Below are 27,738 nucleotides of genomic sequence, written 5' to 3'. Positions count from 1 at the left end.
GTTTTCTTTGTTTGGTTGCTTGGTTTTGTTTTGTTGTAGTGTTTTTTGATTTATTTTGGATTTTTTTAAGTTTGTCTAATTTTTGTGTTTTTAGTTTGGTTTTGGGTGCTTCTGTATTTAGGGAGTTGTGGGGGAACATGAAGTTGGGTAGGTATAGAAGTAGAGAAGTTTTGGAGCACCTGGGAGGAGGTGGGGACAGGGGAATAATGTGATCAAAATGAAAATATTTTAAAATTTTAAATAAGATTTGATAAACTTTTACTATTGCTTTCTTCCTATGTGTCTAATGTTGCACCAGCTCCCTCAAGCCTCTGTGTTTGGAAAATGGTGTAGTTGATCCTGACCTATAGAAGTTTGACAAAAAGATAGGACATACAGAATTAGTACCAATGTCTTTTCCTTTATCTTACGAGAAAGAGGAAAGAAAGGTATGGATTTGGGTGGGTGAGAAAGTGAGAAGCCTCTGGGAGGAGTTGTTGTATGGGAAACTGTGATCAGACAATACTGTATGAAACATCTATTTTGAATAAAATAAATAATAAAAAAATGTTAAAATGCACATCTTTCTCATCAACCACAATGAAGTACAATTGATAGTGAATGATTTCTTCATGTTGCTTTATTGATGTTAGGTTTCCACTTAAAATGGATACAGTGCACTTATTCCTTTATTGTGAGTTTAGATTCTGGGGTGCCTGTCCGTGATGCTGACCCTGGGAATTTCACATGGAGGTTCTGAAGTATAGACATTGTCTGTGCTTCTCACTGTCTTGACACACGAGTGGGTTGTGAGGGCAAATATGTTGAGGGTAACACATTTAGTAAGCTAAATTGGTGTAATTGAAGATGGAACAAACAGCATTACCTCTGTAAATAGTTTATTTTAGTTAGTTTATAATAAAAACTCTAATTGTTAACTAAACATTCTTTTTATGATAGTCAAACATTGCTTTTTGATGTTTCTATAAAGTTACAACTTTTAAACATTTATTTTGAATTTTGATTTTCCCTGAGCGTAAATTTCAAAAACATTGATAATGACAGCATTCATATATATGTGTATATATATATGAATATATATATATATATATATATATATATTCTGTTTAAAAAAAACCTACTTTCTCCCCAGAATAATCCCACAGCTTTTGCCAAAATAAAGCATTATAGCTTTCATTTAAATAGGTTTTAAAAATTGCATTGTTATTTTGAAATCTGTTTGGCTATTAAGTTTATCTTGATTTTTTTAAAAAAAATGCCAGCCGGGCGGTGGTGGCGCACGCCTTTAATCCCAGCACTCGGGAGGCAGAGGCAGGCGGATCTCTGTGAGTTCGAGACCAGCCTGGGCTACCAAGTGAGTTCCAGGAAAGGCGCAAAGCTACACAGAGAAACCCTGTCTCGAAAAAATCAAAAAAAAAAAAAAATGCCTAGAAAGTCACATATATTTAAGTTTGCTCCTTTTCTGTTTGAAAATAAGAACTATGAGTACCTGGCAAAGTATGCATTCAGCCATCCATGAAGAAACTGGACACAAAGAGTCTACATAAGTTAACCACAAAAACACATTCAATATCTTTTCATATGAAGTATTTTTAGATTAAAATACAAATACAACATTTCTCCTTTTTCTTTCCACCCTCCAAACCCTCTTATATAAACATTCCCACTCTCCTTTAAATTTATACCCTCTTTTTCACTAGTTATTACTTCATTAATGTATATGTATGTGTATATATGCATACATATACTAACATACAGTGTATATTAGCACATATATACCATATGTTAGTATATAGTAACATATGGTATATATGTGCCAACATACACTGTATGTTAGCATATGTATGAAATTGTAGTATAGATACTACATTTTAGTATATGTTTATGTGTATATATATATATATATACTTATATATATAGGAATTTATATATATTCCTAAATATAACAGTGTAATCTGAAGACTTTTAATAATATTGAGTATGCTATTTATTGAATTACTATATAGAGAAGAGCTACAATGCAGTTAGGATAACAAGAATGAGAAAAACAAAAATAATTTCAAAAGCAAAATTGTCACATAAGGAAAATACTTTCATATGAATATTCCAGACTTTCCTCATTTGCCCCTTGTTTACACACCCTAACCCCATTTCCCCATACTCAATCCTTGCTTCTAGGACCACTGACCCAGGAGCCATCCTCTTTCCTTTGCCCCATATTACCTTCCTTTACACAGTTGGGGTGAGCTTTCTTCTCTGCAATGTTCATCACAAATACCATTATTTGTGACCCTTCAACTCATGTCACAGAGGCCAAATGTCACCCATTGTTCTCCGGGTTTTGCTCTTGTCTTTCTATAATCAGCCTTTCACGCATCACATAAGCTACTACTATTATTCATTAGTATTTATTGAAATAATGGAATGATAAAATTATGACTCCCTCTGCTTAGAATAGTATATCTGACATGTGCCACGAAGGACAATTTTTTTTTCAATTTTTGAGATTATAATATAATTACATCATTTCTTCTTTCCTTTCCTTCCCCCCTACCTTCCCATATATCCCTCCATGTTCTCTTTCAAATTCATGGTCTCTTCTTCCATTTATGGTTGCTATATACACATATGTATATAATACATATTTCTAAATATCACTGCTCAGGTGGCATAATGTTGCATGTATGTGTGTTTTCAGGGCTGACCATTTGGTATTGGATAACCAGGTGTTGTGCTCTTCCCTAAAGCAGACTATTTCTTCTGCTTAGCATCCTTTGGTTGCCTGTGGTTCTTTGTTTAGGGTTGAGGCCTTATGGACTTTTCCCCATCTACTTTGACATGTCTGTTTCTATTGTTTTCATTCAGCTCATGCTTAGGCAGTCATGTAGGTGACACTTTGTGGGTTTAGATTCTGATATTCCTGGGAGACATAGTCTCACCAAAAACTCTCAGATCATCTGGCTTTTGCAATCTTTCTACCCCATCTTCTGAAATGTTCCCTCAGTCTCACCTGCAGGAGTTGTTTTGTAGATGTTTCCACTGAGACTCGGATCCACAACTCTGTGCTTTAATTCATCATCATCTTCTGTAATGGTCTCCATTGTTTGAACGAGAAGTTTCTTTGATGAGGGGTGAGAACTATATGAATTGTATCTGTGAATATGTCTTGGGGATAGAGTTAGGGGTTGCTATTGCTCTGAAGAGATACCATGACCATGGTAACTCTTGTAAAGGAAAACATTTAATTATGGTGGCTCACTTACAGTCAGAGGTATATTCCATTATCATCATGGTTGGAAGCAAGGCAGCATGCAGGTGCTAGAAAAGGAGCTGGGAGTTCTTACATTTTAACTTATAGGCAACCAGAACTGGTCAGTCTTACTGGGTGTGACACATTTCCTTCAATAAGACCACACCTTCCCCAACAAGGCTACAGCTCATAATAGTGTCACTCCCTTTGGTGACCATTTTCTTTCAAATCACCACAGGGTATAAAGACACATATACAGAATGTAGATTATGCTTGTTTAGTAAATTTGTGGTTGTAGGTTCTCCTTCAAGATCCATGACTTCACTATCCTGCATAGTTGGCTAGGATTCCCATTCCAGGCACGATTTCCATCTTGTTGAGCAGGTTTTAAGTCCAAGTAGAAAACTGTGATTATATCCAAAGTGTGCATGCTACTACTGCACCCTTAGTTTTATTGTTCGATGCTACTCATTGTTGTGGTTCATAGGTATCACATTTGGGTAGGACTGTTGCTTCCCTTCATTAAGAGTTTTAGGGTGATCTCTCTTACCATGAAAGCTAATCCTCAGGCAGGAAGGCTTCAGATCAATTGCAGCTCTAGAGCCTGTGTCTAAACATCACCAATAGGGACTTTCCATGTACTTCTGGGGGCAGGGAGCAACTGAGGGTGATAACAATAGCCTTTATGTGTTGGGAGTCCCTTTGACCACCTTGACCAACAACTCAAAAGAGATCTTCTCATGTCAGGTGTTGGGGTTTTTGTTAGATGATTGTTGGCTCGAAGAAATATCCTTGTCAGCCTAAAAAAAAAAAAAAAAAAAAAAACTTCATTTCAATGCAATACATATATTTATACACTACTTTTTTAAGGATTCTAATTCCAGTTCTGTTTGATGCATGCCCATACAAACATATAAACTTTCCCTTAGTAGTTATGGGGATTAAGAAAACCAAGATCCAAAGTGGTTGTACTACTCAGCAGAGAAAAACAAGGACATTATGAGGTTTGCAGGCAAATGGATGGATCTAGAAAAAATCATCCTGAGTGAGGTAACCCAGACTCAGAAAGACAAATATGGTATGTACTCACTCATAGGAGGATATTAGAGGTGGAACAAAAGTGACTGGACTGCTACTCACAACACCAGGGAGGCTACCTGGAAAACAGGACCCCAAGAAAGACATGAGGATTGCCCAATGATGGAGAAGTGGTTGATATCTATATGAACAACCTGGACATGAGTGGGAGTAATGAAGGGTGAGGGTTGAGGGAAAGAGAGCCTGTGGGAGCGGGAGATCCCAGATGGATCAAGAACAGAGAGGGAGAACAAGGACCATGGTAAATGAAGACCACATGAGAAAAGGAAGAAACAAAGTGCTAGAGAGGCCCACAGAAATCCACAAAGATACCCCCACAATAGACTGCTGGCAATGGTCGAGAGACAGCCGGAACTGACCTACTCTGGTGATGGGATAGCCAAACACCCTAATAGTCGTGCCAGAAACCCCATCCAAGGACTGAGGAATCTGGATGCAGAGATCCACATCTAGGCCCCGGGTGGAGCTCCAAGAGTCTAATTAGTGAGAAAGAGGAGGGTTTATATGAGCGAGAATTGTTGAAACCAAGGTTGGATAAAGCACAGGGACAAATAGCCAAACGAATGGAAATACACGAACTATGAACCAAAAGGCTGAGGGGCCCCCAACTGGATCAGGCCCTCTGAATAGGTGAGACAGTTGATTGGCTTGATCTGTTTGGGAGACATCTAGGCAGTGGTACCAGGTCCTATGCTCATTGCATGAGGTGGCTGTTTGAAACCTGGGGCTTATGCAGGGACGCTTGGCTCAGTCTGGGAGGAGGGGACTGGACCTGCCTGGACTGGGTCTACCAGGTGGATCTCAGTCCTCAGGAGGAGGCTTTGCCCTGGAGGAGGTGAGAATGGGGGGTGGGCTTGGGGGAAGGGAGGGGCAGGAGGGGGGAGAAATAGGGAATCCCAGCACTCGGGAGGCAGAGCCAGGAGGATCTCTGTGAGTTCGAGGCCAGCCTGGGCTACCAAGTGAGTCCCAGGAAAGGTGCAAAGCTACACAGAGAAACCCTGTCTCGAAAAAAAAAAAAAAAAAAAAAAATAGAAGACCAAGATCATGGTAGTGGCTGATACAGTGTCTGGTGAAGCCCACATTCTATAGTGCTTTCTAGCTGGGGCAGTTGCCCTCAGACCCCTTGTTATAAGAATCTTAATTTCACTCATTTGCGTAGAGTGTTCACAAGTCAATCTTCAATCAACAGTTCAATCTCCCATTATAATTCCTCACTTCGAGTATTAACATTTGAACAGATGAATTTTGAGATTATCCTAGCATTCTGATGATAGCTATTGGGTTCTATGGTAGTTCTATTTATGTTAATTCATGTTAATTGTACAGATTACTGAGCTTCTCTTTGTAATTTGCAAATGTACGTGTGTTTTGATCAAATTCTTCCTCCTAGTACTCTGTCCTGTCCTTTACTCACATTTTCTCTCCCAATCACCGGCCCCTTCACTGATACTGGCACCCTAGTAAATTTCCATCTGTTTTCATACATCTTCCCATCATCTCTGTACCAGCTTGCATATCTGCCACCAGTGTCATTCTTCCCAATGTTTTCTGTCTTCACTGTTTTTGTTTCATGTATCATTTGTCATTTTTGGTTTGACAAAGTCTCCTTATGCAGCCTGAGCTGGCAGCCAACTCTCAGTTCTCCTTTCTCAGCCTTCTGACTGTTTGCTGACACCAGCCTGGCTTTGTTGTGATTTTTGACTGGTGTCTCCTGCAGCCTTAGTGGATGCGGACACCTCCTCATGTACTGTGTGAGGGCCTTTGTTTTTGGAGCCTTGCTCTCTATGTTTGTTTCTGTGGAATTGCAGTACTGGTTTGTTACTGTAGCCTGTCATATGTTTAAAGTAAGGATGCCTCCAGTTTTGTTTTCTCTCACATTTTCCTTTAACTATTTGATATTTTTTGTTGTTCACTGTGAATTTTAGAATTTTGTGATTTGTTCTTCAGTAAAATTTTTCCTTAATAATTTTAGGGCTTGTTTTGAGGCCCTACATTGCCAGTGTAATGTGCATATTCGGGAAATCTTAATTTTTCCACTAAGTTGATACCGAATTTCTATTTCATTTAGTGTGTCACTACTTTATCAATATTTAAAGTTTTTAGGTTTATATTTTGCGTGGTTTATTCTCTGTGTATCTTATACCCTGTGAATGTACTGAATCCACAAGTTCTAATAACATTTACTTGGGCTTTTTATCTTTCTGCATATGTATGTCAAGTATAAATGGAGAGAATTTTACCTTTTTCCATTCTATTTTGCGATCTCTCTCTGTCTCAGCCTCTGTCTGCCTGCCTGTCTGTCTCTCTGTGTGTGTCTCTTTGTATGTGTCTCTGTGCCTCTCTGTGTCCCCCCTCTCTGCCTCTCTCTCTCTCTCTCTCTCTCTCTCTCTCTCTCTCTCTCTCTCTCTCTCTCTCTCTACTTGCTTAGTTGACCTAACACATTAGCATCTTGAGTAAACATGACCAGAGTGAGCATTCTTACCTTATACTGAATCTTTGAGGAAAGGCTTTCAGTTTTGCAATACTGCATATAATATTAGATATGATGTACTCATATCTGGTATTTATTATATTGAGACAATTTTGTCTACTCCAATTTTTAGAATCTTTATTATGTATGGATGCTGGTCTTTGTAAAATGCTTTTCAATGCTAGTAGAAGTGATCTTGTAATTTTTAGTATATCATTTTATGAGTATAGTACACATCATGCTTGATTGTGTATACCCATAGTCTTTATATCCCAGAGATGAAACCATGGGTCTTACTGTCATCATCTTTGTCTACTATGGAATTCATTGTGCTAATATCTTTTTGAAGAATTTTACACCTATGTTCAAGGATTATTAACCTGAAGTTTATTTTTCTTTTTCTGTTTTTCTTTGGCCTTGGTGTCTGCGTATCATGACCTTAGCAAATGGAAATTCAAAGTATCACTTCGTATTTTTTAGATGGATTAAAGAAAGTTGGCATTATTTCTCTTTTGGTGTTTTAGTTCACCAGAATGTTCTATAATGTCCCAGTTATACTGTTCCTTGCATAAACCTTAAAGAAGTGATAGCTTGCTACAGATTACTTAGCCATATTCATTGTTGCTCTATTCATGATAACTAGGAATGGAAACTGTATAGATGTCTTTTAACCAATGATTTTATAATGAGAATGTGATACATGTACACAATAGGATTCTATTCATCCATAAAGAAAAATTAGATCATTAAATTTACAGGTAAATGAATGGAATTGAAAAATAGTATTCTGAGTTAGGTAACCCAGATTCAGAAAGTGAAATACTGCAAGCTTTCTCATATTTGTATATCTCTGCTCCAAATCTTTAGATTTGAATGTATAATCTGAAATAACAACAGAATCCAGGAAAATAGAAAAGGACCATTGTAGAACAGGAAGGAATAGTGAGGAGAGGGATAATGGGATACAGATGACGTAAAGAGATAAAAAGACGAAACCATGGTGTGTTACATGGGGAGGACATGAGGGTAATACAGGGAATGAAGGAAGAACAGATAAATGACACTAAGGGTGCCTGAAAGCCCTATGAAAAATTATTTCATGTATTTAATGATATATATATATATATATTTATGAAATATATTATTTTTGTTGTTGTTTTGTTTTTGGTTTTGAGACAGGGTTTCTCTGTGTAGTTTTGATACCTGTCCTGGCTCTTGCTCTGTAGACCAGGCTGGCCTCGAACTCATGGAGATCCACCTGGCTCTGCTTCCCAAGGGCTGGGATTAAAGGCGTGCGCCACCACCGCCAGGCTGAAATATATTATTTTTTATATAATGGAATTTTATATAAAAATTCCATATTTTTAACTTTTTGTAAAATTTCTGCATTGATTTCAAAAGCGGCTTTTCCTATCATACCAAGAGTGAGTGAAAGTTTCCTGTTCCCAGGTATTTTGCAAGTATTTGCCGTCACTTACTTTCTTGATTTTAGCTATTAGGATGGAGGTATGAAATGATGACACCTCACAGTAACTTTAATTTATATTTCCCTAATTGCTAAGGATGCCAAACCCCTTTTAGCTACATCTCTTAACCACTTTTACTTCTTCTTTTGAGATGTCACTTGAGATCCATATCCCATGTTTTCATTGTTTTTTTTTATTCTTTATTCTTGAATTCTTTGGATATTCTAGATATTAATCCTTTATTATAGATGTATCTGGCAAAGACTCTTCCACTGTCTAGGATTTCTCTTCACTTGATTGTTGTCTTTTCTGGGCACATGCTTTTAAGTTCTGTGAGTTCCCACTTGTCAACTGTTCCCACCTTAACTCCTAAGTGAATAAAGTCCTATTCAGAAAGTCCTTTCCGGTGACTCTATCTTGTGGGCTGTTGCCTCTGTTTATTCCTAGCCACTTCTTTGTTTCACGTTTCGTCTTGAGGTCACTGATCCATGTGGGGTTTAATTTCATAATTCTCCATATGAGCATTCAAGTTTCCCAGCATAGTCTGTCAGTGATGCTGTCTGAAGGAGGCAGGTTAAGATAGAAAGAACTGCCATGCTCGTGAATTGGTAGAATTAATATTGTGAAAATGAACATACTACCAAAAGCAATTTGCAGATTCAATGTAGTTGCAATCAAAACCACCATGACATTCTTCACATGAATAGAAATACTTTAAAATTCATTTGGAAGAACAAATGACCATAATCAATACAGAGTGAAAAAATAAACAGCGTTGAGTGGATTACCATGCCAGATTTCAAACTATATTGCAGAGCTATTGTATTAAAACTATGATGTTAGCACAGAAATGGACTCAAACACGAGTTATCATATATAAGTAGTACAGCTACTTATATATGACAAAGATGTCAAAAAACACAATGTGACAGAACTCTGTGTGTGTCCCTGTGTATGCACAAATATGCCTGCAGGTGCATTTCACTCGTGTACATATGCAGGTGATGTCCCGAGTTTACAGTTGGGGTGTCTTCTTTAATCTCAGTCTTGTTTCATGAAACGAGATGTGTCCCTGAAGCTATGGCACACTGATTCATATTTTCAGGCTTGCTGACTCAACTATAATATTATCAAATGTGCACACCATCTTATGCGTGTTTTGGGGACCTGCACTCAGGTTCTCATGCTTTTCTGCCAAGCATTTTATTATGTCCTCTCTCCAGCTACCATTTTTTATAGGTGAATAAAACCCAGTCTGTGTGCATATCACATTTCCTTTATTCTTTCATCTATAGATAGAAACCATGCCTGATTCTGTAACATCATTCTTCCTAGTAGCACTATGATAAACCTGTGTGTGCTGACTTAGAGCCATACCAGCCAGATATTGCTAGGCCATGTAGTACTTCCATTTTTAGTTTTCTGAGGAAGCTCCATCCTCTCTACACTAATTAACGTTCTTACTAACAGTGTATAATGGTTTCCTTTTCCCTGCATTATCTCTAGCATGTTATTTTCTCAAAGATAACCATTCTGATTGCAGTGAGGTGGGATATACTTGTGGCTTCAATTTGCATGTCTCAGATGAGTAGGGATGCTGCCTATTTTTTCATGTGTTTATGGATCATTTGCCACTCATCTTTTGAGAACTGTCTGCTCATTTCATTAGTCCATTTATTTAATTAGGCTGTTTGGTTTCTAATATTTAATTTATTCATTTTTTTCATATATTTTAGATATTAGTCCATTAATAAATATAGGACTAGCAAAGATAATCTGCAGTTTTGTGGGTTGTCTAGGTGCTTGTTTCATTTTCTATGCAGAACTTCTTTAAATGCTGATTTTTATATGTATGAATGTTTTGCAAGTCTGTACCACGTGCATGACTATTACTAACATAGTTCCAAAGTAGACGTTGAATTCCCTAGTACTGGAAGTCCAGATGATTGTGAAAAATTGTGAGTGCTAGGAACCAAATCAAGCTCCTCCACACTAAGAGCTTTTAGTCTCCTTAATAGCAACAAGCAATCCAAACTCAGAACATTTAATATACTCTCTTTCTCTCCATTCCTCCCTCCCTCTCCCTCCCTCTGTTTCTGTCTCTGTTTCTGTCTCTGTCTCTCTCTGTCTCTGTCTCTCTCTCTCCCTTCCCTGCCTTCTGTCTCCTTCCCCCTCTCTCTGTAATACATGGTATATTATGCATATATGTGGGCGAGCTTGCACATAAGGGTGCATACAGAGGCCAGAGATTGTTGAGACACCTGCCTCAGTTGCTTCTTCTGGTTATTTTTGAGACAGCATCTCTCACTAAACATTTACTTCACTGTTTTGGCTACCCTGGCTGGCAAATAAACCCCCAACACCTGCCCGTTTTTCTCCCATCTCCCATTGCTGGGGTTACAGTCATAGACCAACACACCCAGCATTTCTACAATGTTGGAGATCCAAACTCAGGACCTCATGTTTGTTTAGCAGGTGTGTTACTTTCCCAGCACTCTAAATTTCATGAAATTTAGCGAATAGATTCTTGATATTATTTTCTGAACTACTGAAGTCTATCCCAGAACATCCTAGCCTAAGCTAATAACTTGAAGCCAAACGGCATTTTTTTCTTTAACATTTTTTTTCTCTTTGCTCTTTTTTGTCCTCTAACAATTTCAGAGTTATAGGTCTTACACAGAGACATGTGACCCATTTTGAGCTAACTTTTTTTTTTTGTAGATTGAAGTAGGGATCATTTTCACTCTTTTGCATGTTGTATCTAGTCATCCCAGCACCATTGGTTACAGAGACTCTTTTCTTTTCTTGAAGTATTTTTTTATATCTTTGTTTAAAAATCAGGGATGTAACTGTGTGTTCTCATACTTATGTCCTGCATTCTCTTTTCCATACCTGTTTTTGTGTCTGACTATGTTGTTTTTGTTACTTTGTTTCTGTCATAGAACCTGAGATCATGTATAGTGTTGCCGCAAGCATTGTTCTTTTAGATCAGTTTTGAGATATCTATGTTTTAGGATTCTTGATATTATTAGCAAATACCTTTTTTCTTCCAAATTTTCTCACAGTTTCTCATTATATAACCTGCAATGTCACCTTTGCTCCTAGATTTAAAAATAATCAATATATTCTCCTTATACCTTGTTATTGGACTGTAAGCCTATCTTCAAAGTTTAGTCTCAACTCACACCATTTTTATTCTGTTTTCCTTTCTATAAGAAATTCAAAAACCCTATTTGAGGTGTTAGTAGTAATTGAAACATTCATACTTTATTAGAATGGGCCCATAATATTTCCTAGACCCAAACAGTAGAGATTATTTTAGTTGTTTTAACTATGTACTTAATTTATATTGCTAATTAAATTATACTGTTGAGTGCATTTTCCAAAGTAATATTCGCATTCCCTTTATATTCAAATATGTGTTCTGTGCATGTGTGTGTGTGTGTGTTATCTCATACATTTCCATCCTACAGTTGACTCTAATAACAGAGAATACATATAATTTTCATGAAACATTAATGAGTCATGTAAACTTTAATTACCAAGAAGCCTCTACTTGATTTCTAAATGTACAATTAACAGATAAAATACATCTTAAAAGAAAATAATATGGACATAAAAAGAAAATATCTGCCTCTCTTCATTCCTATAAAATGATGTTAACAAAGTTTAGAGAATGAGAATGCAATTTCTGAAATTCTAAACACAATTATTCTGTGTACATAACCTCAGATGTTAACATTTTTCATTAAAATATAAAAAAAATTAAAACACAACTATACTTATCTATAAAATATAATTAATGCCTGAGGAAATCATATCTAAGGAATTTATATGGCAGCCAATGAATTGAAGTAGTAAAAGACCAGAAGTGAAAATGTCCTTTGCATTATTTCCTTCTATAGCCTTGTGATGCCAGCCAGTCCTTAAGTAGATGGAGACGTGATGAAGGAATGCGCCTGTTCACCTCCATGTCACCCAGGTTCTACAGGGTTAGCATTAGAAATTCTTAAATGAATATATTCACTGGCACACTGAAGCAGGAGAACATAAGATTTTTAAAATTGTGACACTTCAACATTTAAAACCATCACCTCTAATACATTAAATAGCATATCCCATAATGTACTGATTGGAGTTAAATAGATACTATGTAGAAATGTGAAGTGTTTCGATTTTACTATGCAGTACTCTCTAATTAGCTCACACTTGAACTTTTATGAGTAACTGTATTCTCTAAATGTTACAAAGCATATCCCTTAATCACCAAATAAAATAAAGGATTATGTTAAGTTGGTCTTGCTGATGCAAGCCTGTGTACTAAGCTCTGCGGGAGGCTGGGGCTGGACTACCTTATGTTAGGGCCACTGTATAATAGAGAGTGAGTTCAGAACACTGTGGACTCTTAAAGATCATACTTTAAAGTAAAAGTAAATGAACAAAGAGGACTGGGGTTATACCTGAGTGGTAGAGCATTTGCCTAGTATTGTGCATGAGGCCTGATTCAATCCATAGTACCATAAGTAACTTATTAACTACCTAACTAAAGAGTAAAAACTCAAACAATTATTTTAAATATATGAAAGTAAATACCTTGAGAACGAAAATTAAAATAGGAAAAGTGCTGCCTAAATTTGAATTCTCTGGATTTGAAACCAGGCAAGGTTTGGTTATACCATTCTGTGGCACTGCAGTTGACAGGTACTTATTGAGCTATTGCTTACGCAGATATGTCAGGGAAGAAAAGATGACTGTGTGAATCTGTCATGGGGCTAAAAGAAATAGCAAGAGTTTCAAAGGGAAATTGCAGAATTGAACAGAAAGAGCAGCGAAATGGGATTTCATTTAGCTCTGCTTCTTGAGAGGAACATTATTAGAATTAATCATAGAATGATCAGATTGGAAGTGTCTAAAAAAGCCTACCTTGGAGTTTTTTGGGAGGCAAAGAATGTGAGACAAATTCAGTTTCTTATTGTGACAGAATGACAAAGAAGCCATTCATGTCACAGATTGGGACTAGCTTGAGCTTCAGTGTGTTTCACGTTACAGTTCCCTCGCTGGGAAGGTGCAAGTACCAAGGACATTGATCAGAAGTTCATTGTCATCACAGAGTACATAATAAAGAGCATTTACTGGATATTACCAGTGTTCTGGTTGTTAAAAAGATATAAGATAGGGAAAGATCTGAAGAAAACACCTCTTGGGCTTTATAAAGTCGTCAATTTAAAGTCAGCCTTTAGTATACTGAAGACACTAATCCTGAAGTAGGACAATAGAAACCTGATCCCAACATGCTAAGTAGGAAACCAGTACCCATCTAAACTTATGTTTAAATAGTTCTCTTCAGTAAGACACTTGGCTTAAGTAAATTTTAGTGTATAAATAATGAAGTCAATACACATATTCCAACTCTTCCACATAGCTTCGATCCAGGCAGTGTCTATGTAAGCAATGTAAAACTATGAAAAGATTGCTAAAGCTGCACACAGAACAAGATGGAAGTCAGTAGATCTATGACTGGGGTATGTTAGTGGTAGTAATATTTCTGTAACCTTTTGGAAGTCATTTTAGTAAATATGTAAGTTAAAAGGATCAGTATTCATTTGAGACCTTTGTATAATAAATCTAGCATATATTTTATACCTGTGAGTAGCCAGATATTAAAAATGATTAACATATATTTCAATGCCCTATACCCTCCCATCAAACTCCTTTGCGTGTTCACTCTTCTTCAGCCAGTCAAGTTTGCTCTTTGCTCAGCGGCTAGTCTTTCTTGTCTGTCTCCTCATGGCTTGCTCTTCTTTGACATTCAGGGCCTGGACTGACTCACTCTAACAAGACTTAAGCACAGGCTGCATCCCCTGACTCAACTCTCATTGTTTCTTTTAGAAGTTTCATGGTGTATTTTCTCCTCCTACATATTTACACATATGCTTGTTCTCATCATTAGGATATACACTCTATGAAACCAGGGCCCTTTCTGTTTCTATTCTCTCCCTGGTAAGCATAGTAGAGATTCACATTTTCAATGTATATATTAAAATGAGAGAATGAATAAATTGTATAATTATATTTAGAATAGACACTTTGGAACACTCTTAAAGGGCAATACAATCATTTTCCTTAATATTTACTAATTATAATCTTTATATTTTGTATGACCCTTTAAAGATGATCTTAAGATTGTTTGTAATATAAAAATATATAATTTATTTTTGCTGTATTTTAGAGAACTGGATGGTAACTATTTTTAAATATTTTAATTTCCTAGGAATAATTCTAAATAAAATAAAAATAATATTAAACTTAAAATATGCTTTGCTCTAGTCCCTGTTCCCAGGACAGCTGTTTGTGTAGATGTTTAAAGTAGTCAGAGGACATAGTTTTCTTGTATTTTATTCGAAGCTACATACAACTGTGAGTGCATCGTTTTGTGCACAGTGGCTGCAGTCATGTTGCATTATCACCTTTTAGGTACCATGAGCAGAGATCACCTCATAGCAGTATTCACATAGCTGTGTGCACAGTGCAGTTTCAGCCTTTATCAAAAGTATCTAAATTTTATATGGCGTAAGAAGAACAATCACCAGACTATGACGGCTTATTTTTCATTTCACTTATTCTAGTTTTGTGATTTTTTTTTCAGAAATTGAGAAATTTCAAGGTTCAGATGGAAAAAAGGAAGACGAAGAAAAGAAATATCTTGATGTCATCAGCAACAAAAACATAAAGCTTTCTGAAAGAGTATTGATTCCTGTTAAGCAATACCCAAAGGTACTGCACGCAGCATGCACTTTGTTCTCACTGTGTTTGGGCAAAAATAGTAAATGTCTTGGTTTTCACTGACTCTTATGCGATAAACATGTAAAGGTTTGTTGTATGGATATATGCAAATTCTTGGTACTGGTACAGTCAGAAAAACTGAAAGTACAGTGATAAGGATCATTTTCAACTGAATCCTAGTGAAATTTTATTTTGTACATGGAAAGCATAATTACATTTTAGTCATTTATTCAGCATGGCAGTGAATTTGTCCAGTTATGCACACTACATTATTAAGTTTTCTTTTTGATTTTATATATATATATATATATATATATATATATATATATATATATATATATTCTTATTTTAAAAGAGAATAGAAAATATATAACATTAGCTAATCAATCACTAGAGTATTGTTATATCCAGGAAACGGTGTGTTACTGGTCTCTTGGTTTTTACGTTCTTGTCATTTATAGTCAATTTTAAAACTAATTATGGTATTGTTTCCAGTGTACTACATCTCTAAATATTCTTGTACTCATAAGTGGTTGATTATAATATAATATAGAAATCATTGACAAGGTTTCATGGGCAATATTAATTAATTTCAGTGGATGAAAGGTTTCTATTTTGGCAAATAAATGAAAAAAACCTAAAAATAGTTCAGATAAATCAAGCTGATAATATTCTTTCTAATGAGTGAATTTGAAGCAAGGACCATGTAATTATCTTAATAAATAAAGATTACAGAAGTGAATGCTATAGTTTACCAATTACCTTTTAATGTGATAAACTGGAGTAAATATAATTAAGTCAAATGCTTTGTTTACAATCACCTAAAATACGGAAATAGCTATTATATCAACAAACCATTTAATTTAGCTTTCAGATGATATTTTTAAGGCACAAAAGTTTTGGTTTTATTTTATTAAAAACAGACTTAGTCTGTTGCAAGCAATGCATGGTCAGTAGAAATATGTTTTTGTCATAAGTGTTATTTGATTTTTGTGAATATCAAATTGGACCACCATATAAAAGTGCATGAAGTGTTTTGTTGCTTAGCAAGTATGATAGCAATGTGTTGGACTATGAAGAAGGAATTAATAGTTTTATTAACCAACTACATTTTCAAATAGGGGTTTTTTTTTTTCTTAATCTAAAGCTAAATACGGCATGACTTCATACTGTCCTTTGGGATAACACATCAGTCTGGTTTGTGAAACCATGACAATGAACTGCTTCTCTGTAGCCTCTGGCCCAACGTCATTGACAACATGGAAGTCATTAAGAGACCTGAACGTATATATTGTTAATTGTGTGTATTGATAATGCTGAATATGAGTCTGTAATTAATTCATAATGGCAACTATTAAAACAGGGATATTATGTAGCATCACATCTTTATGTGTGGTATATTTTCCTAGTTAATTTGAAGATCTTCAAACACAAAAGTTTGGAAATTGTTTTTACTTAGATGTTTTGGAATCAGAATGCTTAAGCTAGGGCTAATGTTGGAATGCCACAGAATATGTGACATTTATGCTACAGAAACTGGAATATTGTGGGTTTTTAAAACACTATTTTTGTTACTGATGGAGGTTTTAGTACATATTTGTTCCTTTTTTCTAGATAGTTATATTTTTAATTTGACTGATCATGCTTATGTGTTTGTGTTAGTTCTCATGTAAAGTGTGGAAGAATTTGAAAGATGATAGCACTAATGATAATCAAGTATAAAGTAGTCTTGTGACAACTCATGCTTCAGAAAATCCTTGATCTTTTTAATTGCTGAGTAACCTGCCAGCCCTTTTAATGTTTTCAGTCAATATCTATTCCATTTATTGACCACACAGGTATGAACTCTAGATCCCTTTGAGAGAATACCATGAAAGAGGCTACCTAACTACCTACCTAACTCTATCCTGTTTAGCTGCCTATCAACGGTAGTCTATTTGGATTTTATAATAAAACAATAAAATCAGATTTCCAAAACACACCCTGTCTCATCATTTCCATAATCTTTTCAAAGCTCACTATATTTATTACAATGTATTGATTTTCTATGAGTACTTATTGCCACTTCTCACAGAATGTCAGAAAAAATTGCATTTTGACCATCGAACTTTAGCTGATATACATTCATGAGCTCAGTGATCATGATAACTAAGTGTTGTAATACTGTGAAACACTGAGCAGTGACTTGGATATAAAATTGAATCTTAGATATTAAAATGTGATTTATCCTTTGTGGATGGGCTCTCCAGAATGACCTGCTTTATTTACAGCTCTCTGAGACTCTTCTCTCCCCTTGATGCCTGCTGTTTGTCTGCACCAGTGATGAAGGTGTTGATGACATGGTCCTTTCAAACAAAGGGCAATAAAGAACTGTGGGAAGTCTTGGGGGAAATGACCTTATCACAACTTTACTACATGACCTTTTTCAGATAGATTTTGTTTCAATTAGTCTCCAACTTCTGGCTAATTTGCTGACTTAGTTGAATACTTCAAGGAATTGAAAGTTTAGTATCTTAAATTATTGAAACTGTAAGAATGCTGTTGAAGCATTTTAATAATGACTTATCTAACCATAGCATTTTATTTTTATTGATTTAATTTAGGGAAAATAGGCCATGTTATCAGATCATTTTAATGGACAGTTTTTAATATTTTCGTGGCAAGATTTATATAGGTGTATTCAGGAATCTTGCTTAAAGAAAGGAGATTGCATTTTTGCTGCATTTCCCACAAGAATGGTTAATTGTCAGGTGTTAATTTGGTTCACTGTAATAACTTCCTTTTAAAAATAATTTATTTAACTTTATTTTATATGCGTTTATGTGAAGGTGTCAGATTCCCTGGAACTGGAGTAACAGATGGTTGTGAACTGCTATGTGGGTGCTGAGAATTGAATCCAGGTCCTCTGGAAGAACAGCCAGTGCTCTTAACCTCTGAGCTACCTATCCAGCCCCCACTGTAATAACTACTTACTGTCTATATGTTTTCAATAACATCAGAGAACTTATTTAAAATATGAATGAGATTTCTCTTTCTCCCTCTCTTCCCCCACCGTGTGTGTGTGTGTGTGTGTGTGTGTGTGTGTGTGTGTATGTATGTGTGTGTGTGTGTGTGTGTGCATGCACATGTGTGTGTTGGAGGATGCACATGTGTACATGCTTGGGGAGGTCAGGAAAAACCAGGGTGTCATTCGTCAGGGGCCAACCACCATTTTGAAATAAGCATTGTATATATCTTTGCCCTTACAAGGAGAGTCAGCAATTATTTTTTGGTATTTTGGCCTCATGAATCAATGTCTTCCCATGGAAAAGATGCCTCATGTGGTCATTTGAATGTAATTGGCTCACATAGGTTCATAGTAAGTGGCACTGCTGGATGATGTGGCCTAGTTGGAGGAAGCATGTCACTGTGGGGATGGGCTTTGAGGTCTCCTTTGTTCAGGCTATGCTCGGTGTGGTACTTCCTGTTGCCTGTGGATTAGGATGCAGAATTCTCAGCTATCTCCCCAGCAGCATGTCTACCTGTATGCTGCCTTGCTTCCTGCAGTGACAATAATGGACTAAACCTCTGAAACTGTAAGCCAGCCTCAGTGAAATGTTTTTTGTTTGTTTTTGTTTTCATAAGTGTTGCTGTGGTCATGGTGTCTCTTCACAGCAATAAAAACTCTAAGACACCATCCTTAACATTAGCTTCTCATCCTGAAATCCATCTGTGCTGTATGTCACAGTTCAACACATGTGGTGATATCGTGTTCCCCAATATATTGTGCACCATAATAAGCTTATCTGGGGTCGGAGAACAGAACAGCCACTAGATAGACACAGAGGCCAGAAAATGGTGGCACACACACACACACCTTTAATCCTATCACTTGAGAAGCAGAGAGCCATCCTGATCTCTATGACTTCAAGGCCATACTGGAAACAGAGCCAGGCATGGTGGCACACAATTTTAATCCCAGGATTTGAGATCTGGTGTCTTGCTTGGGAAAGGCACATGCCTTTAATCCCAGGAAGTGACAGCAGGAAGCAGAAAGATATATAAGGCTTGAGGACCAGGAACTAGAGGCTTTTGGCAGTTAAGCTTTTAGGCTTTTAGCAGCAGCTTTGATCCATTCAGATGAAGACAAGTAAATAAAATCATAATTAAAAAAACAAAGAAAAGCTTAAGAAACACTCAAACATACACATACACATGCAAAAAGAGAAATCATAATATACAAGCAAAGACCTGAAAGATAATGCCCAAGTTAGCAATATGAGACAAAATATGTCTACAAAAATACCGTTGAGTTCATCTTTTTGGTTGTGCCTGTCTTTTTACTCTGAGTTGTTTGTTACACTTTTTTCTTTCAGTTAGTGGCAGTTTGGCATGTCTCCAAGGAAATCCCAGAGTCAGTGCTGACACAAAGAGCTATTAAATGGACAAGAAATAATGGGAGTAGTTTGGAGTTCGAATCTCAACGAAGCATATTATTAATTTTGGAAGACTGAAATATTACATAATTTTGAAACACAACCAAGAATTATCTGATAGGACTTAAGAACCCAAGATATAAGCTTTGTTCTGTGTGATTGATCATTTTCATGTGAAAGTTTCCAAGAATCTGAGTAAATTTGAGAAATGTTAGAAAATCAGACATGAATGGCTTCCATTGGGAGAGGACATTTGCTTGTTTCCAGTGCACCTTTTTGTATACCTGAGCAATTCATCCTCTCAGTGACTTTAAAATCTCCTTTCTTGGTATATTTAGTACCCTTCAAAAATGCATTAGACCTTTTTTTCAAGTAAATTTGTTCCAATAATCACATTTTATTTATCAAATTGACTGTTATCATCTTTTAAAAGCAACACACACACACATATATACATATATATATATATATATATACATATACATGTATGTATGTGTGTGTTTATGTATGTATTTATGCATGTATGTATATAATCTCCAAGAGTGTAAATATGCCTCATATTCTCACAGTTAGCCCCTTGTAACATAAAATACAGCAGCATTCCTTCCTTGTTTATCAAATAGATTCCTTATATAGATCAATGTGGAAAAACAGAGTATCAGAATATGTTTCAAAGCAGTCCCCTTGCCTTGTGGTTGTCTCTCAGTGCTGCCAGCAGTTCTGACTGGAGATGTTCTCGACTCCAGGTGCAACTTCCCTGTCCCCTCTCAGCTTGTCAGCTTTGTGTTCGAGAAGATGAAATACTGCAAATTTTCCATGAATGTTATCCTAATTTAACAAGTAATGATTGGGTCCCATCATTATAGACATGTGTAAACTGACCACCACATTCAAAAACCAAACAGAATTAAGTGTGAGTTTGGTAACACCTCTGTGTATATTTTAAAATGACTGGAGAACTAGTTAACCCTGCAGGGAGAGCACTGTGTAGCATTGACTCTTTTCTATTTTACTTCTTGAAATAAAGAACATATTTGACAAGATTTTACAATTTCCGTTTTCATTCACATCAGTTTCCTAGTCTGCCACCTTTTTGTTTGAATATCAGTTGAGAAAATAATGTGCAACCTTGATTCAAATTTTACATGAGGAAACTTATTCCAATATGCTTTGGAGCTGCTTTATATTCTTTAATTGATCCCATTTCCAACATAATTTAGATATGTGCAATGGTACAATATTTACTGCTCTGTAGATGTAACCAATCATCTTATTAAAATAAGAAACACAGAGCCAATGTAAAAGAGAAAGCCGACAGGTCAGAGCTCAGAGCTAAAATCTTACTTCCTGCAGTGCTCCTAGCTTCCCAGAGAGAGAGCTTCTTCCTGTTTGTCTGTCTTTAAATAGTCTTTCTGTTCTGCCTTCTCATTGGTTGTAAACCCAACCATATGACTGCCTCGTCACTGCCTGTAAGTACCGCCCTCCAGGTCTTAAAGGTGTATGTCTCCAATACTGGCTGTATCCCTGAACACACAGAAATCTACCTAGCTCTTCTAACCACCACACTCTTGCTATTGCTCTAATAGCTCTGACCCCAGGGCAAATTTATTTATTAACATAAAATTAAAATCACATTTCAGTACAAATAAAATATCACCATACTGCTCCACTTTTCTGATGCCCTTTTCTCTTAGTTAATGCCCTTTAAATGCTATTGCTTTCTCATTTTGTGATTGTATTCATTCTCACCATCTTATATTGATAATGAATTCTTTTTCTTTAAGAAAATATTTTTCCACTTTTATTGAAGATAGATTATTTTCTCACATACTATATCTTGATTACAGTGTCCCCTCCCTCTACTCCTCTCAGTCCCCTCACCCCTGATCTACTCCATTTATGTCTGTCATTAGAAAAGAACGGGCTTCTAGGGGATAAAATAAAATATATTAAGATAAAACAAATATTATTACATTAGAGTTGGACAAGATAATCAAACAGAAAAAAAAAGAGCCCAAGAAAAGACACAAGAATCAGAGTCCCACTTGTTCACACATTCAGGAATCCCATAAAAACACAAAACTGAAAGCCATAATATATGACAGAGAGGACCTGTTGCAGACTCATGCTGACTGAGCATGCTGTCTCTGTGAGTTCATATGAGCTTTGATCATCTTGACTCAGAGGACCTTGTTTCCTCCATCCCTTTGGATCTTATACTCTTTTTCCTTCTTTTTCACAGGGTTCTGAACCCTGAGGGGAGAGATTTGTTGGACTCATTTAGGACTGAATGTTTGAAGGCTTCTCAGTCTCTGTAATGTATGACTGTGGATCTCTGTATTTGTCCCTATCTACTGAAGGAGGAAGCTTCTCTAATGATGGCTGAGCAAAACACTGATCTATGAGTAGGGAAGAATGCCATTAGGAGTCATTTTCTTTCAACTTTTACTTATTGATGGGGGAATGTCTTTTTGTATGCTGTGAAAATATGTTGCTCTGATTGGTTGATAAATAAAGCTGTTTGGCCAATGGTGAGGCAGAATAATAGGTTAGGTGGGACATTCTAACTAGAGAGGAGTCCCCCATTAACTTATTTATTTATTCATTTATTTGCTCCGTAGTATTTGGTTTTACCATTGGTCCTTAGCTATCTATTCTCTGGTTCTTGCTCACTCAAGCAGTATTGGGTATGGATTCCAGCTGGTAGGGTGGATCTTACATCAAATCAGATACTGGGTGGTTACTCCCATAAGCTTTGTGCCACCATTGCCCTAGCATATCTTGCAGATAAGACAACATTGCAGATCAAAGGGTTTGTGTCTGTCTTGGTGCTTGCTTTTATCTTTTGGTTCCTATTACTCTCCCGTGCCAAAGTTGCTGGAATGTAGGAGTGAAGGCTCTGTTTAGGCACCAGCTTGACTTCTTCATGTTCAAGGAGTTGTGTAGGTGTTGTCTTCAGCAATGGAGCCTTGCTTGACAACAGATTCTTAATTCTGAATTCCGAGTACATCTTTCAATATTCCTTTTCATGGGCTTAGCCACCCTCACAACCATGTCCTTTTATGTCCTGGTATTTTACCAGTCTTTCTTGCTTTGTAAATACCTTTACTCCATTTTAGCCAATTATTTTCATGGTATGGTGATACCTCCATGCCCTCCACATGGAAAGCCTTTGAGTATAAACATGTGATGAGGGTGTAAACTTGTGTATCTGCAGACATGTAAATGATAGATAAGTAAATATGAACATTGGAGCCCATACAGGACTTTGTGCTGTTTCTGTTACTATTTACATGTTATTTTCCTAATAACAAGAATAAAAGTAGATTAGGATAAAACCAATTAAAATAGAAAAATCAGAGATATGAGATATTTTTCTTAAGGCAGGTGAAAAAGTAATAAACACTAAGAATTAAGTGGGGTTTTTTTGTAGGTCTAGTATCTCATAGCTTTTATTTATTGTTAAAATTATCTTAATAATGCTATCCTTCCATTTTGATAGATGAATAAACTGAGTCTCAGAAGAACTGTCTTGCTAAATCTGTCATTAGGGGGTGATATCTCATATGTCTATGTGCGGGTAACTCATTAAACCTGGAGCTTCTTCCCATGGTAGGTAAACTGAAAGACCTAGAATGTCTTAGTAACTTATCTGTTGCTGTGATAAAACACCATGACCAAGGAATGCATCTTAATCCTTCCCAAACATTTCCATCAACCTGGGACTGACCAATTTTCAAACACATTTGGTGACACATTCATTTAAACCACAACATTTCTATGCCTGTGGTGGGTAACTGTTTAGACTTGGGAGGTTCTTTTACTATAATTTTAGCACATACTGTCATGTTATACCGAGAAATTTGACGCCAAACATGAAGGAAAAACTCATCAAATAAGTTTAAAAATTGGGGAAAGTAATGAAGATTTTGTCAAATGGAAAAACTAATGCATTTTCTGTTTTTCATGTGTTGATGTAATGTAGAAATGAAGACTTTATCAGTTAGGGGACAACAAACTTTAAAACATCCACTTTAAGTGAAAAAATAAACACACATCAAACATAAACAGAATTGCTTAAAGTTGGAGCCTCTTCCCTAGAACATTACCGCTTGTGTGAACATTCACTGTAAGTCACATAATACACAAGCCACATTGAGTGCTGTTTTCGTTCTCTTAGTCTATAGAGAACTGAAGAAGAGATCAAATTCTAAAACCAAGCTTTCCTTAAGATTCAAAATGTACTGGTGATACTGCTTACAATTGATTCCATAAGTCTTTTCAGGAAAACATCTCCTTGACATTAAACTAATATATATTTCTTCATGGTCCTCTATTACAAAGAGGCATTAGAATAATTTTGCAGATAAATAGAAAGAACTGCAATTACTAATCTTAGTGTAGTAACTTTGAGCCAGAAAGACAAACACAGCATGTCTTCTCTTATTTATGTTTTCTAGCTCTGGATTTGAGTGAATAGCCTGGGGTAACTACTGTAGGTGGGAAAGTAGTAGGGACAGAGGGTAAGACATGGGTGCTATGATGGGACAAAGGAGAAAATGAGAGGGGATAAGCTGGGGAGGGTCAGAAGGTAAGTGATAACACTCAGGATGTTTGAAAACCTATCGGGAAGTATTTTACATATATGTTCTAAAAAATCTCAACAATTTAGATAAAAAGATAGATCAGGACATGGACTGCTAAGTTTGCCAAGCTCCTGGTTACAAAAGCAGCTGCCTTAGTCCTCTAGTATTCAAATGTATTGAAATAATAAAGTCTAGTAGAAGAGTTTCTCATGGGTCTTTGGTTGGATATTCTACTGAATTAAGGAATGACTTCTACAGGTATAACAGTGTTTGTGAATTTTTATGGTGATTAGAAAGAACATCCACTGCATTATAAATCAACTTGATCTAATGACATGTAGAGGCTATTGTTCATGTTTTCTTTTTTATCCCCAAAATGTTCTTATTCTAGAAGACTCTGTTGTACTTGTTATTTTTTTCTTCTGCTCCAATAAGTATCTTAATGAAAATAACTTCTCATTTAGTCTATCTTACATGCATTGTTTTCTTTTGGTTTCTGGAACAACACAATTTTATTGTCTCTTAGATATAGTTATGCTTCTCAGACTAGTCTGCTGAATTATATTTTTTGCCTATAACTTCGTATTGCTGGAATTACTAAGAAATTGTTCTCAATTAATACCTCTATCTTCTTTCACTCTCTCTTGGTTACTGCATAAGTTTTTTTGTTTTGTTTTGTTTTTTTAATGTTGCACCAGCTGATGGTCCTCTTGTGACTGCTCTCTCTGGAGAGTAGTCAACTTGATCACATCACATGGTTATCTAGGTATAGCAGGTCACAGTCAAATAATTGTCTCACTGTACACTTTGGTCATCTTTAATCTTTCTACTCTGTGACAACATAATTAGATTAATTTGTTAGGCCACAAACTAAACCTCTCTTGTTTCCTTTCTTTCTCCTTACAGTATGTCCAACCATCTAATTGAGTAGCCTTTTCTTCAAGCAGAATCAAGTATCAGAGGAGTGTGTAGGGAATATTGAGGAATCTGACGACTCTCTTGTCCTCTTAGAGAGAACTGCAGGGATAGACTCTTTCTGATGGAACTCTTGTGCAGTGTACTCTGGTGAGGGAATCGCAGTTTCTGGGGAAAGACTTGCATCATAAATGACTATCAATTTCAGTTTATTTCTGCTTTGAGCTGCTACCCATTGCCTTAGAAACAACCAAACTGAGAAGCTAGGTATTTCATTTTGTTTTTTTGTGCACAACTTTTGCAAGTCAGGGTAGACAGAAGGAATTCTGCCATAGAGATGACAGACCTGACTACACACATGCTGACAAATGATGCAGGAAGCAATTGTGTATTTGAAAGTTTTTCCATCTTTATAGGTCTCTCCCTCATCAGACAAACTGACTCCCAGGATATTGAAGGGACTAGAAATTATTTTATTACCATTTCTATTTTTATTTATTCTTTTTGGAGGAAAACAAACCATTAAAGATTAAAAAAATGAACAAACAATTGTATAGCAGAAAATTAGAAATTGATCATGTGGGCTCAGGAAAATAAGCAAGATTCTGAAAAGTACTTGAGAAGTACTTTTATTTTACATCTTGTACTGATGCTTGGCACACAAGTAGCCTGCAATTAAAAACAAACAAACAAAAAACAGCATGGAAATACAAATCTTAGGAAAGGGAGTCAGATTTCTAGAATTCTCATGTTGATACCATCAAAGACAAGTTTCAAAACAAAAAGATACAAAGAATTTTATACGTGTTTAAAATCCCCCCCCCCCCGTGTGTGTGTGTGTGTGGAAGGAAGAAAAGAAAATAAGTCATTACCTATTCAAAGGAAAATATAGAAATCAGTAGAAAGTGTCCATGAAAATGTTCTAGTTACTGGTCCTCTAGCCAAAGGATTTAAAATAGCTGCCTTAAAGAACTAAAGCAAGACATGAGGAAATAAAGACAATGTGTGAATCATTGGAGGTATCAGTAACAGCCCTAAACCAAGCACAATCTGGAATTCTACAGCAGAAAAGTACAAAATTTTTGAAAATTATTAAGATGAATCCAAATGTATGTATATAAACAGAAGAAACAAATGCAAAGATAGGACTATAGAAATTATTGAGTCTTTCTGGCACAAAGGGAAAAAAAGTAAGGTGAACCTAAGAGATTTAGGGCAAATCATAAAGCAGACAAAGAAACAAGGGGACAATAAGGGAATATGTGATGTGATAATAATGGAAAACTTTCAAAATTGACAAAAGGCAAATAATAGATGTCGAAAAAGAAATTAGAACTTTAGGGAAGATGAACCCCAAAGAGACCCACCTACAGACACTTCTGTGAAAACTTTTAACAAGGCAGACAAAAAATAATCAGCAGTAAGGGAGAAGCAACTTGTCACATCCTAGTGTACCCAATCAGACACCCTGCTGCTTTTTCATCTGACATTGTAAATACTAGGATTCTGTGCTCTTCTATCTTCAAAGTCTTAAAACAAAACACTACAAATATAAAACAACAACAACCAGAGCCAGCCAAGAATCCTGCAGATGTTACAGTAAGTAGACTTCTACTCCAAAAATGGTGGCTAAAATTAAGGCATTCTCTGATAAACAAACACAGATGGAGATTTTCACCATTAGAGTACTCTGTAAGAATGTTGAGAAAATCTAGTAGACAATAACTTTTAGATCTATGAAGGATTGGGTTATGTTTCCAATAATGATAAAAAAAAACAAGGTGTAAGACAAATATAATTGTAAGAGTTGTTACTCTCTTTTCTACTTAATTTAATCTGAGATACTTGGGCAGTGGGGGAGAGCTGTTGTCTAATGGATAAAATTTCATCCGTACAGAACAGCATGATAGAACCAATCACTGACAATTTCGTACCATTATAAATGCATTTGATTCCATGAATTATAGACATGAATAAATGTAATTTTCATGTGCACCTTCATAAAGTTCAGTGATTTGGAGAAACAGAACCAGCAGCCTCCATTACCCTGTCCTCTGTCATAAATTTCTCTGAACTGTTCTTATTTCTACAGTAGCCTCTTACATTGTCTTCTTAGCAGACTCGAAAGCTCCATCTGTAAGATATGGGTCAGATGTTGCCCTTCCTTTCCATATTAAGAACATGTAGAAGAGCTCCAGCGCCTCCATCTTGATACTCACAATAACCACTGCCTCTCCCTTTTCTTTTTCCACAGTGTGCATCACCTTTCAACACATTTTGTACTTTTCTTATTCACTGCATGAAGGCACTCCCCTCCCCATTACATATGGAGCAAGATGGCATGCTGGTGTCTTGCTCAGTCACTCTTTTATTTCAGTTATGTATAAGTGCCTAAGCACTAAATATTTGCTGACTACACATAAGAAAGTCTGTCCTGGGCTATTCTTGCTGGTATAGACACATTTTCTATGAAACAAGGCTAGAATATGGATCCCCCCGACCATCCCTCGTCTTACAGAATTTCTGCAAATCCTGTCCAGGTAGCAGTCCCCACGCACACTCAGAAAGGGATCAGCACAGCTGATGCTATTGTAACCTCACTGCTTCTCTAATCTTGCCGCAGAGTCTGGCTACAAGAGTAAAATAATTCTAGTGGAAAATTTACTTGACTCTCATGCCCACCTAATCAATTATGTTACCTAACCAAATTTCCTATTTAAAATTAAGTTAAAAGGTTAACTTAGGAATCACTTTC

General features: G+C 36.2%; 1 protein-coding gene across 1 annotated transcript in view; it reads left to right on the top strand.

The window, feature by feature from the left end:
* Window positions 1–27,738, top strand: part of Khdrbs2 (KH RNA binding domain containing, signal transduction associated 2) — a 518,703-nt gene that overhangs the window by 77,399 nt on the left and 413,566 nt on the right. Inside the window, exon 2 of the mRNA XM_037200029.1 lies at window positions 14,931–15,058. Coding sequence (XP_037055924.1) covers window positions 14,931–15,058 — 128 coding nt within the window. The remainder of the gene's footprint in view (window positions 1–14,930; window positions 15,059–27,738) is intronic.

The sequence above is a fragment of the Peromyscus leucopus genome, chromosome 16_21 (genome assembly GCF_004664715.2).
Source record: "Peromyscus leucopus breed LL Stock chromosome 16_21, UCI_PerLeu_2.1, whole genome shotgun sequence".
NCBI classification, from domain to species: Eukaryota; Metazoa; Chordata; class Mammalia; order Rodentia; family Cricetidae; genus Peromyscus; species Peromyscus leucopus.
Note: the sequence above shows the minus strand (reverse complement) of the source record. Positions and strands in the feature narration are given on the sequence as shown.